The sequence below is a fragment of the Lichenostomus cassidix genome, chromosome 2 (assembly GCF_008360975.1).
Source record: "Lichenostomus cassidix isolate B80296 chromosome 2, HeHo_3.0, whole genome shotgun sequence".
In the NCBI taxonomy this organism is placed as follows: Eukaryota; Metazoa; Chordata; class Aves; order Passeriformes; family Meliphagidae; genus Lichenostomus; species Lichenostomus cassidix.
The window spans coordinates 143670792-143690116 of NC_139482.1; the positions used below are offsets into that span (position 1 = coordinate 143670792).

Below are 19325 nucleotides of genomic sequence, written 5' to 3' on the forward strand. Positions count from 1 at the left end.
TATTTAGTCATTATTTTTATATAAATAGATTCATTTAAAACAAACAAACTCAAAAGCACTACAGCTTGATGTTGCAGTATTAAAGGATCTTTTAATTACTCCCACTTTACAGTGATTCAGAAGTGGGATAACACATGGAATAAATGCTGAATAATTTTTTACCTACCACAAAATTTTTTTTTAGGTTGTGTTTCAAGAGCTCAGCAGAACTGATTCCTTGGTGACAGCCATGAAACTGAAACCACAGGGAATGCCTTAAAAATACTCCTCTGTGTCCACCTATATTTTTGGGAAGAGGTGATGTTTCATGTTTCTCTTCCTGTCTCATTCAGACCCAGGACCACATAGAAGTGCAGCAACAGAACCAGGGGCAGAATTCAAGCAAATTCCCTGCTGGGGATATTCTGATCACTCTTGTGCCATTACTGTTTTCTTTATATATTTTGTTTGCAGTTTCATAATATTTTAATGCCTCCAATATGAACATATCTTCCCCCACTTTTCATTTTCCCCCACACATATGCACAAAGCCATATAAATTACATGGCCACTAAATCAAAAGATGTCACAAACAATGGGATCTACTGTGTGTTGACGGGGTTAGCAGTGGAAGCCAGATAAAACTACTTGTAGCTGAATTTAGTCCTGCCTGGATGAAGTCAAAAGGGTCTTTGCCAATGTCTCTGCTTGGGGTACATTTGACAATGTGTTCTTTGAATGTGTGTGAAGATATAACAGTTTCAATGAAAATAAATTCATCCATATCATTAATTGAAATTTCTATTTATTAATAAGTGGTGCAGTTTTTAAAGACAGAACATAAAAAAATCAGTTAAGAAGTATTGTTTGCATAATATATTGAAATAAACATATTAAATTTGTTCAAATATTGGACAGTGCCAGAATAGAAATTACACATACAGTTTAAAAATTACAATAAATAATATTATAAAGAGCACTAAAGGCCACTTGTATAAAAGTTGTGTTCCCTTGTCAGCCAGAATCTGAAAAGCATCTTTGTAGCATGGAGAAAATTTCAGTGAGCAAGGCACAAATACTAGTAATAATAAGATGCCATAACTAGAAAACAAAATGCAGTTGGCTATGTAACCTTCAGTCTCAGCCTGTTCTTCGTGATGGAAATAGGATCCCATTTTCAGTATTTTGCTTCACTTAACTTCAGAGGGAAGCTACTCCAAGCTGAATTGGGAAAGATCAAATCTTACAGCCTAAATAATCAGAAACAAAATGATACCCAGGATCTTCATTCCCACAGGACCCAATTAAAAACACTTGAAATTACCCTTTTTCCTCTGCATCTCTGAAAATAATCTCCAAATGAACACCCACATTCAGCTGGGCTCCTGAAAAAGTGACATCCCACCAAATTCATGAGGTGCTGTAGGAAATTGAGGTTTGCTCTTAGTCACCTAAAGCTCAGTGGTGGAGACTGTGGGGTGCAAGGAATCCAGAAACAGCTCTTTCCTCACGAGCTCTGCAGTAAGCAGGACAAATCGAATTCTTACCTAAGCGGATGTGACACCTCTGCAGACCCTGGGCTCCCAGCAGGGATGAGTTTGCTCCTTGCTCTGCATTTTCTGATTGCTTTAGGCTGTGATCTTGCAAACAGGTTGGACCTTGGTGCTCTCCTGAAGGCCACAAGGCAGTGGCCCTGCTACACCCATGTTCCTGTGGGCTTTAGTTTGCAGCTCTCGGGGGCCACCATTTGAAGCAGAAAAATTTCAAACTATTTCCACTCTGGACCGTAACAATGCAGCAAAGTTACAGATAAAAACAGAGCAAATATAGCCAAAGTCAGTTTAGGGAATTTTTAATCAATCTCTCCATAGGTTGAATTTCCTTTTATATTGATAGGAGCCAGACTGATTAATTCAGTGCAGGGAAAAGCCAAGGCAAGGACAACAGCCTGAATAGATTTTTTAAAGTTCCAACTCCTTAAATAGAGCATAAATCACATTTACCCTACCTGCATACTTCAACTAGGCATTCACTTCTGCCTTAATCAAATACTCCCAGTTTGCATCTAAAGGGAGGAAGCTTAATTGATAATGATGCTGCAAAGAGAGGCACACAATGTAAACACAGATCCATCTTTTTGAAAACTTCCAGACATGTGGCATTCTTTAGGGACTTAAAATCAGTCTAAAAATTTAGCCAAGAAAAATGTCTCCAGATCAGTGCTGTCTTTCACAAGGAAATTAATTAATAAAGGCAAATTAGAACCCAGCCCTGCTCCCAGTGCATCACTCTGGGAAGGTTTCTACCTTACTTCAAGGAGAGCAGAGAAAAGCACCACACTTCCTAATTATGGAAAATATCTCAAAGCCTGAAATTAATTGAGAGTCATCAATGTCATTAATAGACTCCAATGTTAACTACATATAAACAAAGTGTTAGTGTCTGAAAAGATGCTAGAAAGATCTGACCCAAAGAGAACTGATAACTCTTAAACTGAAACATCATGCAGAAGAAGAAGGTATAAATCAAATTAATTCCTATTACTAAGACTGTTATTGACCCAAATGCCTCTCTCAAATGAAATTGTGAATAGAGGTTCCTTATTATGTGTGGAAACAGGTCCTGCCCTTCTTCATATTACTGGGATCACACATAGTTTATTTTGCTTTGCCCAGTATCTGTGGCAGGAACATAATCTGCACTCCATGGACTCACCCTGATTGGAGTCTGATGAAGTTTGTGTGCACATCTGAGATCAGGGATGGTCTCCAGATCTCACCCTGTTTGTGACACCTTGACACATATCTGTTGTCAGCACACACAGCAGAACTGATGGATGCCCTGCTTTTAATCCTGATGATGTAAAGGGCAGAGAGCTGCTAACATCACCCTTACGAACAGAGCAGTGAGAGGTTTTAGTGCTAAGAAAGAAAAATAAATATTAAAATAAGGTAATCAGATATTCCTTGTCTCCTTTCTTGGATCTCCTTCACAAGACCCACAGATGTCTACTGCAGAGGGTCTTGTTGAGTTTACCACCGGTGCTTTTTAAGAAGAGGCAAATCTTATCTGGCATCATTAAATTTTTCATGATGTGGCCACAAATACCTGATCTGCATATTGTATATTGCATATTGCAAATTGATGATTTCAGGCCACAGAAAACACTAACTTCAAGACAATTCAGCTGCTAAGTGTGCAGAGTGCAGGGCAGCCCAAATCCCACTTTCTCTGGGGCTGCACCCTGTGTGGAGGTGAATATTCATCCAATCCTTGCTTGGATTCTCTCTTGGAAAGAACAAACCTTTAAAATGAGGCTATTTATGGATTTTCAGCCAGGTTTAATACTGAGAAAAGATTCCTTTTCTAACAACTCATGGGAGAGAATGGAAACCTGAACTGAAGAATTTCAGTGGGAATTGGATAAGGAACTGCACAGCACAGCCACTGTCAAAGACAGTCACAAACAAATTTCTGACTGCACCTGCTTTTCAGCTGCCTTGATTTTCGATTGCTCACATCTGGAAAGCACTTTAAGAAGGACCAAACTCAGATGAAATCAGTAGGAATGATAGGCCCATTACATACAAGAAAAGTGAAGCAGGCTTGTCTGGCACATACTTACACCAACTTCAGAAGTGTGGCAATGTTAAAGTAATTTTTCATTCTTTTTCATTCTCTTCTCATGTGAGAGTTACATCTCACAAGTTGCGACAGACATCTATTACTATTTCAGAAAGCCTGCAGCAGGTACAATACACGTATTTCCAAGAATCACCAAAGGCCAAAGAATTCTTCTCAATATGCCAAATTATAATGAATTACACTTTTGTAATTTAGTTTTATTCCTTGCAAATTTAGCCACAAAACTGTGCCAAACACAGATTATCTTTCAGATCAGTGGCTACTTTGTCAGTTAAGTAATTACCAAAATTGTGCCTCATGTCATCATAGTTACTGGCCTCAGAACAGCTCCATGGACTCAGCCCAGTCTTCAAAGGCTGTAACTGCTCTGCATTATTTAATCCAGTAACAACAGCAATTTGTTCTCCCTGAAGATCTGTCCCAGAAGGATGAATCATGATTTAGCTGAAGAAGCAGATGAAGTAAGAAGATCTTAATCCTTTAGATGTCTCTTCCAATAGAGAATAAACAATGAAGATGAAGGCAATGCCCACATCTAGGAAAGAACAGAAGCTCCCTGGATGTAATGACTGTTATAAGATGTCAACAATACTGAGGAATTAAACAAGAAGTTTACTATCGTGGGCAAAACCCAACAATCTTCCACTGGATCACTCTCTGCCCAGGGCTGTGCAACATCCAGTAACTACTGGGAAGCCCAGCAAAGTGTTCTTGTGCTCGGATTGGATGTGCCAAGGATGCTCAGTTGTGCAGCTGCAGTATAACATAAGCAGCCACTACAGAAAGTCCCTTTTCTAACATCCTACTTGGGCCAAATCCTTGCATCTTTGTTGGTCAGTGCCCTGGCCATGGTGAGGAAGTTGTGTGGAGTGCCAGGGGTCATTCTGGACATGAAGTGGGGATGAGCCATGGCAGAAGCTGCACCTTGGACCTTTGGGGTAGAGCTGAAAGCCTTCCCACTGACTGTGGGCTCTGATCCTATGACATCTCAGCAAGTCACCCTCTGCTCCCTTTGAAGTTGGTAGAAATTTGGTCATTGTAGATAACTGAGTTAAAGGTGTGATAAATCTCATCCTAAAGTTCATGTGTGCCTCGTTTTTTGTACCCTGTGCTCACTGACTCTTCTGCTTCATCTCCCACCAGCTGTAAAGTGTGCACAGTCATAAAACTTGACATCACATGGATGCTATTTCATGGACACCTTCATGGACACCAGGTAAGACCTGCATAGGATATTTGGATAAGCCAGTTTCACTAGATTGATAGGGACTACATTCCCACTGTAGTGGTGAGATATTTAAATTCTTTCCAGTGGGGTGAATTATTTTCCTGGTCTCCCTCTCAATAATTTCCAACTTCCATGATAAAATATTGGCTGAGACCTAGGGAGCGTAGTGATCTCTCTGTTGTTCAGGGACACACGTGACAAAAATGGTGATTATTTATTCAAACATTAATCTTAAATATAGCACACATTCATGGATTTGGAGCACACCATTTCCAAGAAATAAGGTAAACAGAGAGAAATAGCTCCTGGCAGCATCTCACACTGTGGGACTTGCAGGGAACAAAATAGCAATTTTCTGCACATCTGAGGAGCTCAAAGCACTTGACAAATATTAGAGAATTGGGTCTTTCAGCCTGTGAAAGCATGTGTGGAAGTGTAACTGCCAATAAATTTGGAAACAGGCTGAGTTACATTAGGCATCTTGCTTAGCAGCACCTAAGTCAATAAAAGAGCGGAGTGTATAAACCTGGAGTTCCCTACACTGAACAACCTTATTTTTGAAACAGAAAGAAAATTTGGCCCCATAAGTAGCAAATAGACTTAGCAAAAGATTTTCTAGAAAACAGCATTACAGTCCTACTTTGAGCAATTTTATAAACACTAGTGAAGATTTTCAAAGTAGTTTGAGGGATTTCTATTTACATTTTACAATAAATAAATACCTATGATCAATCCCAGGAGGTGGTTTGATGACTTAAAATCCTACCCTTAATTTCATTTGAACATTGTATTTTGGGGTAATTGTATAAGAGATCACATGAGAAACATGTAGTTCACAAAAAACCATTTCAATAAGGTCATACTTTGACTTAGATTTTTCCCCGCTTTTGATATTAGAAATTCTTGGCTTGGTTGATTAGAGATTGATTTTCTTATATTAGAAAATGATTCAGACGTTGTATTTCCACAAAGGGATATTGCTCCTGAAAATATTTTTATTTTTCTGCTCTGTTTACAAAATGTAGCAAGGACCACTGTATCTTGTCTGTTATCAATTCACCATTGTTGTATTGAAGAGTATCAGATAGATATGTATCATAGAAGAAATCAGCTGTACCATTTATATAGGGCAAAGTCATGCAAACCATGCTCAAAACTAAGCTCCTTAGTTTTGGTAGCATGAAAAAAACTGCATTAGTAAATTGTATGAAATGGTGCAGAATGACTACCACTAATATCACATGCATCTTATGCAGCCATTGGTGTTTTGAACTAGTAAGCTTTGGGTGTAGAGTAAGTGAGATATACAAAGTATGCTTACATTACAAGGAGAAGTCAACCAGTGACTGCCCCAACACACTTAAACTGGCTTGTTTGAAGGGGTCCATATTGAATCTGAAATCCCATCTCCTGTCGACGACAAAGGCATGGAGCCACTAGGTGTGAAGGGGTCTGTGTCTGTGTCTGTCTCCCCCTCTGCTAGGTAGCGTTTCTCTCTCATCCACGCCGATCCCCCGTTGGGGCCAAACGGGAAGTCATCTCTCTCCTGGGAGATGCTGAAGCCGCTCGGGGAGCGCTCGAGTTCCTCGTGGTTGACAGAGAGAAGGGACAGTGGAGTATCGCTGTCTCTTGTCAGGCTCCTCCTCTGCCTTGGAGACACCTTATCTGAGTAAGGGCTTTGCAGGTCCCCTTGGGAGTGGTAGCTAACCTGGGAGTCCATTAGTGTGAATATAGGCAAAACTGTTGGCCTTTCTGCATATGAAGTTGAGGAAGGTGTGGCTTGCAGTTTGCCAGAGTTTTGCCCACCTATTGATAAAGGTTGTGAGTGAGTCGAGTGACCCCGTGCTGAGAAACCATAGGGACTGACTTTGTTGACTGGAACCTGCTGGAAGTTGTAAGGAGTTTCACGAGCACACTGCTCAGTGTATTTGTATATTATTGTTTTTAATTCAGAATATTTGTTTTCTTCTCTCCTCTCCTTTGCAGGAGAAGCGGTTTCTTTCAATGGACTTATCTCAGCGACTTGTATTTGCAGCTGTTCCATATGATGCATATGCATATCAACAAGAAAATCCAGTTTCTTCCCCATGTCATTGACCTGAAAAATACCAATGTCATGATATTGTCTCAAGTCAGTTCTTCAACAAGGGTCTGTGATTCTGTACATGTCCTGCCCCCAGCAATGGTGTGCTGCCACCTTTATTGGTCATGAAGTTATCTACAGGATAGCCATGACCTTGCCTGGGAAGCTGGGCTGAAATGGATGACAGCTTATCCTCTAACTGCCTCAGAATAAGAAGACCCATCCCTGTGAACTGTGCCAAAAATATTTCTAGTGTTGTTGGATATTTAATGGTCCAGTATCCAACAGGACTCTATAATATTACGACGAAGCCTTGACACCAGTGGTAAATATCTATTACCAAAATACAACATATGGAGTCACCTTTACATACAGACCTATTCTCTAACTCTTAATCACAGAATCACAGAACCAACTAGGTTGGAAAAGACCTTTGAGATGATTGAGTCCAACCTATGACCTAACATCACCTAGTAGTCCCACAACATCAGGGTTACATATCAGCACTAATTTCCTTTCTCTTTTGGATAGGGCCCAAAAGTGGACAATCATTTTGAGTGCCAGATCCTGCAGAAAAAGGGTTTCTCACAACAAACACCAGATGTGGTGAGTATGGAAGTTATAGGAATGAAAAAGTCCCACTTCAACATCATGGTCAGGATCTTTTGCCATAGATAGTGACACTGATTCAAGAAGTTTCAAATGCACACTTCCCAGAGAAGTAAATTCTTTCACAAAAAACTAACAACGTAGTTTTGTGATCATTAGAACAAGATCTGGGTGAGCCTTGACCATCACCAGCACAATTCTGCGTGGGTCAGCCAGAGTCATTCTGAACAAGCACATTAGCCTCCATCATTGTCATGAAATTACCTACCTGTCTCTCAACTTTAACAAATTTGCCCATCATACTTTGGTCTTCAGTATCGGCTGTAGATGCTTTGGCTACATATGGTTCATTTCTATAAAGAATTAATAACTCCATTAATGTTCAATATTTCTTTGCATCACAACAATCAATTTACATCGGAAAACAGAATTACCATCTTGGTGATTTATTCATATAGATCCTTGGAGCCCATTTAGTTGTTTATACAAACTGAAGTGAAAGACTATTCTATGTGATGTTAATGCATTCCTAAAAAATGTAATCTTGATTTTTAATTTAATTTTTTTGTTGTTCAAGTTTAAGATAAAGATTAAAAAAACCCAAAAGTTCAAAATAAAATTTAAATTACTCTCCCTCTTGTTGGAATAATTTCAGGTTTGTGAAAATTATTGAGATAATGCAGTTAGCAGGTCTACAGATGGCCATGTGTTTTTAAATTTAATGCTTTATAATTAGTGTGTTTGGAGACTGAATCTGAGTTTCAAGGATGAATGTGGTTTTTTTTCTGAATTTCATTATGTCAAATAGTAAGTGTCAGAGATTGGAAATGCTGAAAAGAGACAGTCTGTTCTGGAGATTTAAAGCTGATTCCAGAATAGGGTTTCATCTATGCAATTTCCTCCTGCTGTCCATCAGATGGACAAAATTAATTAGGTAAGAAGATGATCTCTAACTAAAGAGCTTTAATTTATAAATTCATGGAATCTAGGATGCTCATAATCAGGTTATATCTTTATCAAATGGTTTCCAAACCAACCTCAAAGGAATCAATGTCTTCCCATAACCCATGTTAAAGTCTAGAAAAACTATTTCTAAGCACTTACTCTTTAACATGATTTGGAACAAATATACTCTAAAACTTTTAACATGTCCAGTTCTTCTCTTTCTCACAAAATCCAAAATATAGCTGTGGATAAATCTCACTAGAGTAAAATCTGTAAATAAAATATGTCAGATTTTCCACACTTGGTTACTGGTGACTTGGGCTTATACAATTCTTGCAATTTGCTTTCCTCCCCAAATGATCACTGCCTCTTCCATACACTTCGGTCTCTGTCTTCACATTTTCATGGTTTCAGATTTTTCCCTGGGTGGGATAATTTTTTTTCTGTAAGATTGCTTTTATTCTGAGCAACCATGACAGCTTTGGGGACAGATTGTTGATGGTCTTGTGTGGTTCTTGATGGGTATTTATTGACAGATTGATGGTTGTAAACAACAGAAGAAATGTAATTTATTATTGATTTTTTTCTACGAGGAATGCAGCAATACAATAATATGGTGCAACTTTCACACTCAGAAACCTGGTATTACAATTTATTTTGAGTATCTCACATCAATGATTGGTTTAAAAGCAGCAACATTAAAAATCTCTGCTTGCCACGTGGTGGGACTTTTTTCACTTCAAGATAACTAGTTCACTTTAAAATTGTTGGTGGTTTTTATTGAGCTTTTTAATTGGGTTTACAAGTTGAATGTTAGAAATTTAGTACATCAGCAACCAAATGCATTATTTAATTTAAAACCATGTTTTCAAAGTGTGGAGAAGTTGAGCTGGATAATTAGGAAACCATTGTTTAGATTTCCATCACCCATTGTTCTTAGGGAAGCTAGTGACTTTCTGGCTCAATGTTTAGCCATTTTTATCTTATAGCAACATATCCTCTCAGTATCATTACCATAACAGTGGATGAACAAAGATCATGCTTATTGGAATGAATTAACTTTTTATTTCTATACTGGGCTGTGCTAAATACTAAGGATAAAAAAATTCACCTGGGAGACTGTTGTGAAGGGTAAGAAAAAGCTCCTCCCTTTTGGGATTTCTTATGCTTGGGAGTAGATGGAGGTCCAGGTGTAAAAATCATATCTACTCTGAAAAAAAGAAAAGTGCAACTCTGTAAGTCAATCTCCAAATGCTACCACATGACAGAATATGGGAATATATTGAGGGTCATGATGTGTCTTCTCTCTTCTGGGTTCACAATCGATGCAGTGAGCTGCAGTTACCTGATAATTTAATGGCAATTAAGTAATGTTCTAGCTCACTGTTTCCCAACTTCAACATTTGAAACACATATCTTCTTTTCCTTCAAAGGACCCAAACAGTGTGAGTGTCAAAAAATATCCAATAGCAGCTTCTCTTAAAAATGTCAGGAGACCCATCAGATTTTGTACAGGATAAGGAAAATCAGAACTTGGCAGAAGGTTGAATTTCTGACATTCTTAATAAACCAATAACATTCTGTCAGTTGTTGTTTCTAATTGTCAGCAATATTTTTGTCTTTACTAATTATTCTTTTGGCTTGAAAAATGTAACTTTATATGAAGTTGCACAAGGAAGACAATCTTTTACTTGGCACAACAGCAGAAAGATTGTTTGGAATGTTTCAGCACATGTAATTACATTCTTTTACTACATCAAATATTCTTTCATTTGTCATATCCAACTTCTCAGGTGCAAGTGAATATGTTTATTCAGCCCAAACCCCAAACTGACCACATATCAATCAGCACTAGTCCACAAACCAATTATCTGTATTATTGGAAAACCCAAGCAGATACAGTGCATGGCTTCTCAGTGCTCCATGGAGTCTTGAAAATGGAACATGAAAAAGCTCCAGGCTTTTTCCACAGGCTTTTGCCTCAAAGCTAGCTAGATGTTGGCTTGGTCCCCAGGCAGTGCTGACAGACATGCTATATACTTAAAAAAAGAGATAGCTCAGTGTGTGGAAAATCACACTGAATTTGGGCCCATGGGTCAGGGTATGAGCAGCACAAAGTTCTGTAGATGTCCCTCAAAAGCACATTGCAGTGAACCACTTCTGTGAGGAAATAGCTGCAGGTGAAGATTGCAGCTGAACAGCCACAAAGGCCTGAAATTCCAGTTTTTCTTTAGATAGGTCAATTGTACCTGAGTGAAGAGGATATGAAACCTTCTGTGCTGATTTATTTTTGCACTTGTATGGGATGTTTCACTTAGGTACAGGTCAGCAGACAATCCAGCCCAAGGAAAAGCTCATGTAGAGCAACTACTGCTTTTACTTATAATCTGTAAAATGGGGAGAAGGAGAGAAACTTGAACCTGACCAAATAAGGCAATGGTCAAGAAAATTCACAGGATTTTTTAACTCTCATGTCCTTGTTCTAAATCTGAGCCAGTGGTCTCTTCCTGCAGTTATCCCTGCTGGCTACTCACTTGCCCTTTGGCTTTGGGAAAAGGTTTTCTCATGGAGCAGCTACGTTATGCAAAGGCATAGATTCTGGGTGACCTTGTACACAAATAGGCCAAGTTTTAATTTTTCCAGCAAAGCTGTACATTTTCCCCATTTACCAGAAGATTCTTACCTTGCCTGAAGGTATTTTATTCTGGAAAGCATATCAAGATGCCCTGCTGAGTATTGCTCTATCACATCCTTTACATCATAAGGCCTCAAAGTTTCCTTGAATTTTTTTTTATAGAGACGAAACTGTAGTATTCTGCATAAAAAATAGGAAAAAAATTAATTTCTTCTATAAATTGATGATGAAAATCTCCAGTTTTATCAAAATACGGATGAATTCTCTGAGTGTTTGGAAATTAAGCGTGTTATTTCCAAATAAGGCAATAAAATATAAACAGAGAATCTATAACTTCATTCCACATTTGAAAATTTGTAATTGTTGGCTTTTCATAATTAATAGCTGGCTTTTCATAATTGATAGTCTAAAACAAATGCTTTAAAGCTTCGGAATCGCAGTTAGAGTTGGACTTTGAACAACAGAAGTCACAGGAGATTTTGAAGCTATGAAGTTGAAACTGCTTTTTTATGCTTCAGCCTATTATAAAGCTAATTTATAGTATATGTAATGCTGAATCATTTTCATCTTGGTTTTAATTTTGCACCTGGGAAAGCTTTGGATAGAAAATGCTAAATAGATACAAATGTGGAAGTTAAGAAGTTAGCAGCAGTTCAGGTTTTGAAGAGGTGAAAGATCTTTGGAACTGCCTGAAGTGTCCTTGAAGAAAACAGCACTATCACATTATTGTTGTTGTTGTAGTAGTAATGATAATAATATAATTGCTGTTATTATTACTGTTATTATAAAATGACCTAGTAATTAGTAACAGAATTCTTATAACAAGGAACACTGCTGGCCAGAGCACTTGAAAAATATTTGGCATTCTTCTTTTTCATTCTTTTCTGTTTATACTTTACTGCAAATGTATATATATTGGTTGATTAAACAAATAGAAGAAACATATTTAAATAATGAAATCTTTATCTTCATCTGGTTCAGCCTTGGGTTCTGCATATTTGCTTTCTCACTAGAGTCTCTGTACTCGTTGGTCTGAATGGGGAAATTGCTGTCATCTGTTAAGATTCTGACTTGTTTTATATTTAGGATTAGTGGGTTTTTTAAATGTTTTTAAAGTCTGTATAAACTTTCATTTAGCAAAGATAATTCTATTACAACTTTTTAAGGGCTGCTGATTCTTTAACTCTGTTGCTTATAAATCTTTCAAAGTTCCAAAATTTTATCTATGCTTATTTTACCCAAAATGTATATGATAACAGCTAAACTACCTGTTAAAAGACTTAAATGAAAAATTTGGCTCACAATGTTAGCAATTCTAATTTAAAATCTCCTTGATCTTGACCCTCAAATCCATTAACTGGTTTTGTCTGAAAGAATCCCAATTAACAGTCAGGACATGAGTACACTACAAAAGGAGAAAATCTTGTCTCCTGATTGAGTATAAAGGAAAATTGCATGAATCAATTAGATTTGGACAGGATGTGGGAAAGAAGGTTTTCAAAGGTAATAATAACATGTCTCTGAAAGTGAGGAGGTGTCAGGGAAAGAAAAGGAAAGCTATGGAGGATATAGGGATGAAGAAACTTCCAGTGGGAGGGAAGCAGTCATGGGTAATGAGCAAAGCCTGTGTGACTTGGCTTTCAGCAGCCTTAAGAAAATTTGGAATTTTTGGTAACTGATTCTCCTGCATCCAATTTGTAAAGAACCAGGAGGGTACATATCATGGTTATATACATACAAATATATGGTTAAATTTTTACAACCATCTTCCCTGAAGTTTTTCTAAGATAAATGTGAGGCACTCCAGACTTGCAGTATTTCACCTGGAAGGTGCTAAGTCCCTGGCCCAAAAATTAATAACTTCTGGAATAAAGAGCAATTGCAATGAAAGCAGAGTATTTTCCCACGGGGGCATTTTTCAAGGGAGGAGAGTAAAAAATACTGCATCAAGGAGTAACAGAACATGAGTGAATGAATTCTATTTGCTTGGTGTGCTAAACACATGACCAAGACTTACTAGGAGTTTTCTAACTCTAGGGAATATCTCTTGTGACATGAAAATAGAGGTGACACATGTCACAAGCCAAAAACTGCTGAAATGGAGACTTCAGCATCTAGTAAAATATGACAGCTGAAAAGTAGATTGCACACTCATACAATTGTGAATAAAGAAGAGTTGAATCAGCTCAGAGTTTTTTGTTAAGTGAAAATTCCAGTCTCATATAAATATTAGTCACTAAATTGAGCAAGATACCATAATTTATAATATTTCAACATGGAACTGTACATAATATCATTTTACAATAAATACATTATGGAGAAGCTCGCAAAATGACATGGACAATGTTACTGAAAAACTTTCTTCCTTCTGCATGCTTTCAACAGACTGAATAGGGTCTGTCTCATGTTTTTGAAAGCATTAGAATTATCTCACCTATTGCATCTAAAAAAACCAGTAACAGAAACAGTGAATCAGCATGCAGCAACATCATATTGTGATTTTCTGAAGCATAAGCATTCAAAAAGACATTTACCTGACAGCTCGGATGGCTGTCTTGAATGTGGGGATCATATCTTCCATAGGGAAATCACTACTGTCACCTCTGTCTTCTGCCATGGGTTCTCCTGTTCCTGCATCTGCAAAGCAGGTCAAGAAAACAGCTGTGTGAACATCTGACCACACAATATTTAGAGGGATGTCTGGCTGAATAAAGCACTACATAAAGTAAGTGAAATTTAATAAAGAAATATCTCTCGTGGGTTCTTCTTTCACTGGTCAGGTCTTGAAAGGGATTTAATTATTTTGGGACAGGTGTAAGACACCTTATTTGAGGGATCTCCTCTCAGATTCCAGCATTTCTGAAACACTGGGAACTTGTCTTCCTTTCCAATGGATCTTTGCCCAAATTATTTCATATGAAGTCTCAAACAGGTGTAGAAGCCACAGGCCAAGTTCTCCTCTCACTGGCACTGCCTGGAGCTCATGTACCTTTGTGAATGAGAAAATTAAGCCCAGTCTGTGGACACCCAAGCTACATCCATGGTGGCATGTCCAACATGCACTGGTGCCAGCTGGCACAAGAAAGGGGAAGCTGTTATTTAAAGACCATTTAGATGCTATGGGCAAGCAGAGGACAATGTGTGCTCAGGGAAGCTGAGAGGAAAAATACTCTGCAATGTTGCCTGGAGAGCCAGTGGAAATCTCAAAGGGGCAGCAGTCTTAGGGAGAGAGGGGGAGGGAAGAAGATACTGAGCATAAAACAAGGTTTTATGAGAAGGCAGTGAGGGCATATTTGAGATGCCTGGACACAGGCTTTTGCAGGGCTGGCTGCAGTCCAGGAGGGAGCTGCCTTAGCAGAACATCCCTGCTGATAAAACAAACCATCACGGCATGTGCATTTTGGGGGCTATAGATTGACTGCCCAGTGTGCCCGCTTTTTCCAGGTCAAAGAGGCTGAATCCAGCACTGGCTTTATTCCATATCAATTGCTGTTTTTAAGAAGGGCTGTTGTTTGATTTCAAGCACTGAGTTGCCTGGACTCCAGTATTCTTTTCCTTGGGCTTCCCCAAATGTACCCAGCAAAACCAAGCACCAGACATGCTTGTCCCAGAAAGTCACAAAACTTCAATAAAATATGTAGAGGAACAAAGTAAAATGGGGAGAACAGGGGATGCATAGAAAGAAATCAACACAGATGGGCTACCTTCTGAGCTTTGCCAAAAAGCGTATGCTTTCATTCGGAATGCAGTGCGAAAACGCTCCTTATTATTCAAGACAACATTCTTAGGCTCTTTTGAAGGACTTTCTTCAATGGCATCTACATTCAGAGGGGTAAATAGCTTTCCTTTAGTATTGGTACCACGAACCCGATCCAAGAGACCCAGCTTTTGGCTACAAAATAAGCAAAAGTAATCATTTTCCTCCTTTGTACACTATTAACTTGTTTTCATGATGCTTTAAGTATATAATGGGCTAAATAATTGTTTTGTATACAAGGACACTGCTGGGGCTACCATAATAGATCAATGTCTTTGTAAGCCATAGTTAAGCTCCACAGATAATTAACTGCTTTTTATGAGCATTTTTTGGTATCAATGTTGAAAATGTTACCAGAGGGTCTTGCTCTCCTCTCCATGCAAGGTATCACAGTGCTTCAGCTCACGTAGCACACCTGAAGCAGTAGTTTTATTATTAAGACATGAAACAACTCTACTGCCATGGGCAGGGATGTCATTCACTAGATCAAGTTGCTCAGAGCCCCATCCAGCTTGGCCTTAAAACATTTCCAGGAATGGAGCATCCACAACTTCTCTGGGCAACTTGTTCCAGTGCCTGACCTCCCTCACAGTGAAGAATTTCTTCCTAATCTCTAATCTAACCCTGTCCTCTTTCAGTTTGAGGGCATTCCTCCACTGTCAGTCCTCTTAGAGATTTATTGCCCACATTTGTCCTTCAGTGACAACACAGATAGAATTTCATCTACTTGCCATTTTATCAGCATCACTAACCCACCGACAGCCTGATGACTGTAATGGTCTTAAAGGCAATCACTGATACCACTGAAAAGAGTAACAGAAAGGGAATTTGCTAGAGAGTATATCAGCTTATATATGTTCTGAACAATTTGTAGGTGATACATGATATAAATATTTGATTTGCTTGTTCAAGCTACTGCTCAAATATTTCTTAATTGCACATTTGCTAAAAAAAAAAAAAAAAAAAAGCAGCAGGGCTAAGCTGTGGGAAGAAAGCCTGCTTTTTAACACATTGCTGGATGCTGGGACAGCTCTAGGGAGGGATGAATTGTGTGCACAGGATCAAGAGGCAGTTCTGTGCAGGACACTTGGTCAAGCAAGTTGAGAGTGGGGAGCGAAGAAGCCATTGCATCTGCCAGGTTTCTGAGAGCCCCAGGTGAGAGCAGAGCTGAAGGATGAACAGCCATGGTTACCAGAAGGAAGAGTTATCAGGTATTCAGTGAGATACCTGTGCAGGAGGCTCAGCTGCAGCCACAAAACCTGCTGGCAGGATAGGCAAGCATGGGGAGGTCCTCTGTGCAAGGATATGGTGGACAAAGATGGAAATGTGTGCAGACCTTGAAGGTGTGAAAGAAGGATCTATCTCTGTCTCAGAGCTCTCTCTGTTGCAGTATTCCACCCCAATGGAAGTTATCTGAACATTGAACATCACAGCTGTTGTAAGTTTTTGTGGTTTTTTTTTTACGTGAATTACTGAGGTCCTCATCTCCACTACTGGTTTCTGATTAATATAACTTTGACCCAGGAAGTAATGAAATTTGGGCTTCCCTGTCAGAAAAGATACAAGCACTAAACCTTTGGGTAGGAAGTTTTTTCAAATCTTCTGATATTTCTTGTTGATATGACAACACTTGTGAATGCAATTTCTGCAGCCTAGGAAGTCCAAACACTTGCCTTGTCATTGCATGTATGAAGTGCATACCTGTGAGTACTGAAGTGGCAACTAAGAAGGACTTGTGTATGGAAACACAGAATTAGTCCTGATATATCAGCATTTCCAGGAGATAAAAGCATGAATTTGAGTGAAGAATTAGAACAGTCTAAATGAATGATATCTATTTTACTTAGACTTTGTCCTAATGTAATTTCTGGAAGAATTCATGGCATGGGGGAAAGATGCACAAAGTGCAGACAAATGTATGGAGCAATAATCAAGGATTACTTCCTTCTTTGTAGAAAAATATGAGATGTTGCTTTTGACATCTGTGACAAGATATGTTGTGGGCAGATTCATGTTTGGGCTTAAGAACTTATTTAAAAATTATTTCCATAGTTCTGGCTTCTGGGGTGGAATCTTGATCTGCTTTGCCCACCAAGGTGTTGTCAAGGGTGAACTGATGGTGGGTGCAGAGTCCCAGCAAGTAATTTGTGTTCTACTAACTTAGGGAGAATCCTGCACTCTCTTTTCTGCATCTCCTTTGCTTCTCTGTTTCAGAGACCACGTTTGAGAGCAGTTTTGCTTTACAAGACAAGATGTCACAATGCTCAGTGAAATTTGGATTCTTCAAGCACTCAGCTGCCATACAGAGAAAAAATATATACAGGAGAAGATAACTAACGAGCAAGATTAAAAGGGCATGAAAAATAAGGCGAGGAAGTAAAAGTCAATGGAATAATTTGTGTGTGGGATTTTTGGGTGGTTAAAGTAGGGAATATAAATTGTCATGTCTCACTAATAATAAGATCAAAGTTTAAAGGAGGAATTAACTTTGAGAAGGATGGTCAAGAAGAGTCTAGGATCATGGCACATCACTGAAAGAATTTCAATGCAAAAAAAAGCACAAAAAATCTAGTGTGATAACAGAGTCAGCCAGGTAATATAAACTGATGAGCCTGAAGGTGTTAGAGAGCGAGCTTGTGAGTCAGCATTTCTTTAATATAAAGAAAAGAGAGCAATGAGGCATACATGGCATGGTGATGACCTTTGCAGACTGAAGGAGACTGTGAAATAACATACAAGAAGGAAGAAACCAAAGCAGTTTTAAGATGAGGAGATCTGTTCAGTGATAATAAAATTGCTAAGTTTCTTTCTGGGTCTGAAAAAACTGTGCAACCTTGTTGTGGAGATCAGCTTTCCCCAGGTGGAGGGATTAACATCTCACTGACAATAGATGATTGATAGATGAATCTCAAATGAAACAAAGAGTCATGTGGTCACATACTACACACTGGCTTCGAGCAACGTACTAAATGTCACAAGAGTTCAGTTAGTAACACTGCAGAGAAGCTCTCAAGAGAAAAATATGTTCAAGGAACAGAACGTGAAATGCAAAGAAGCAGAAAAATAGGTGAGGCAAAAGACTGTTGTTCTTTATATAAAGCCATTTGGAACTATATTAAATGATATAGTTATCGTGACATGTGGCCTCTGACTCTCTCTCTAGAAACTTGCTTAGTTCCTCAAAATACATATCCAGTTATCCCAAAGATTGCCCCTTAAAACTCCTGTGATAACTGCCTTCCATACCAGAAAAAAGGGAGGCATAAAGTAAGGCAAGGATCTATAGAGAAAACACCAGAAGAAAAGGGTCAGTGGATGATGCAAAAAATCCAAAATATTAATGTAGTGTTTTGGGTTTTGGTTTTTTTTTTAGTATAGGACAGAAATATAAGCAAGATATGCAGGAATCTCTTTCACAGTGCTATGCAAAAGTAGGACTGAAAATTTGATATCCTCCTCAGAGATAAAAACAAAATGAAATATTCCTCTGCACAAAATCCTACTTATTTGAAGTGACATTTTCCACTGCATATGTTGGCATGCTCATTTGTGGCGTGTTGTTCTCTTTTCTTTTCTTGTAGGGGTGGGACTTAAGGTAGATAATACAGACTGAAAGCATTCCCAAATTCTCTTTCCAGAGAGTTTCTCAGCTATGCCTGGTCATAAGGGTCAGTTTAGGAAGAACCTATTCTTCCAAGACTGCCTCTTGAGCACCTTAGGTTCAGGAGCTAGAACACATCTGATCTGTCTTAAGCCATTAAAAAGTAAGACTTCAGAAGATTAATCTTTTGACCATTTCTATGACCAGTGGGAAGTCAGCAACCCTAACCAGTGAGTGGGAAGAATGTGGTTCAGCTTGGCATCACTTCACACTTGGGCAACTTGGCTCTTTTTATTGACTACAGAAAGATCTAGATGAGAAGTTATCTAAAAATCAGATCTCTAGTCTAAGTAAGTTAAAGTTACCTGAGCTGAAGCCTTCCTTATTAATTGAATCCTGATGATTAACCCTTAAAGTAACATTCAGATTTGTAACAGTATGTTTATGCAACAAATATAGAGAATTGTGTTCATATCCGGCAGCCAGAGCAGTAAAATCATCACAAAATAATTCATCAGCTACACATCAAAATATACAACTGTGTGTTGTATACAAAAGAACCCAAAACAAAACCCAAGCGTCTTTCCAGATAATGACTGTCATCAGGAAAAAAAATGGACTTTATTCTCATTTCTGAGGGATGAAATCTGGATCTGCTGGGGTTTTAGTTTTCATTGATCTTTTTAAAAATACTGAGGAAACGTTTTTCTCATGGCACAATCTCCTTCATCAAAGCAGCATGCGCATGGCTCAGTCCCAGGGCACGAAGCATGCGCAGATCACTCGATCCTTCATGAGAGGAGCTAGCACAGTGGTTCCCACCCACAATTCACATACTCCTGC

The 19325-nt window shown here is 38.6% G+C and overlaps 1 protein-coding gene across 3 annotated transcripts in view; it reads right to left on the bottom strand.

The window, feature by feature from the left end:
* Positions 1-1109: 1109 nt before the first annotated feature.
* KCNQ3 (potassium voltage-gated channel subfamily Q member 3) overlaps positions 1110-19325 on the bottom strand; it is a 191310-nt gene continuing 173094 nt past the window's right edge. For all 3 annotated transcript variants that reach the window (XM_085053604.1, XM_085053603.1, XM_085053602.1), the window contains 6 exons: positions 14829-15016; positions 13659-13761; positions 11173-11304; positions 9601-9699; positions 7813-7897; positions 1110-6950 (listed from right to left, as the gene is read on the bottom strand). In XM_085053604.1, coding sequence (XP_084909730.1) covers positions 6213-6950; positions 7813-7897; positions 9601-9699; positions 11173-11304; positions 13659-13761; positions 14829-15016 — 1345 coding nt within the window. In that variant the 3' untranslated portion in view covers positions 1110-6212. The remainder of the gene's footprint in view (positions 6951-7812; positions 7898-9600; positions 9700-11172; positions 11305-13658; positions 13762-14828; positions 15017-19325) is intronic.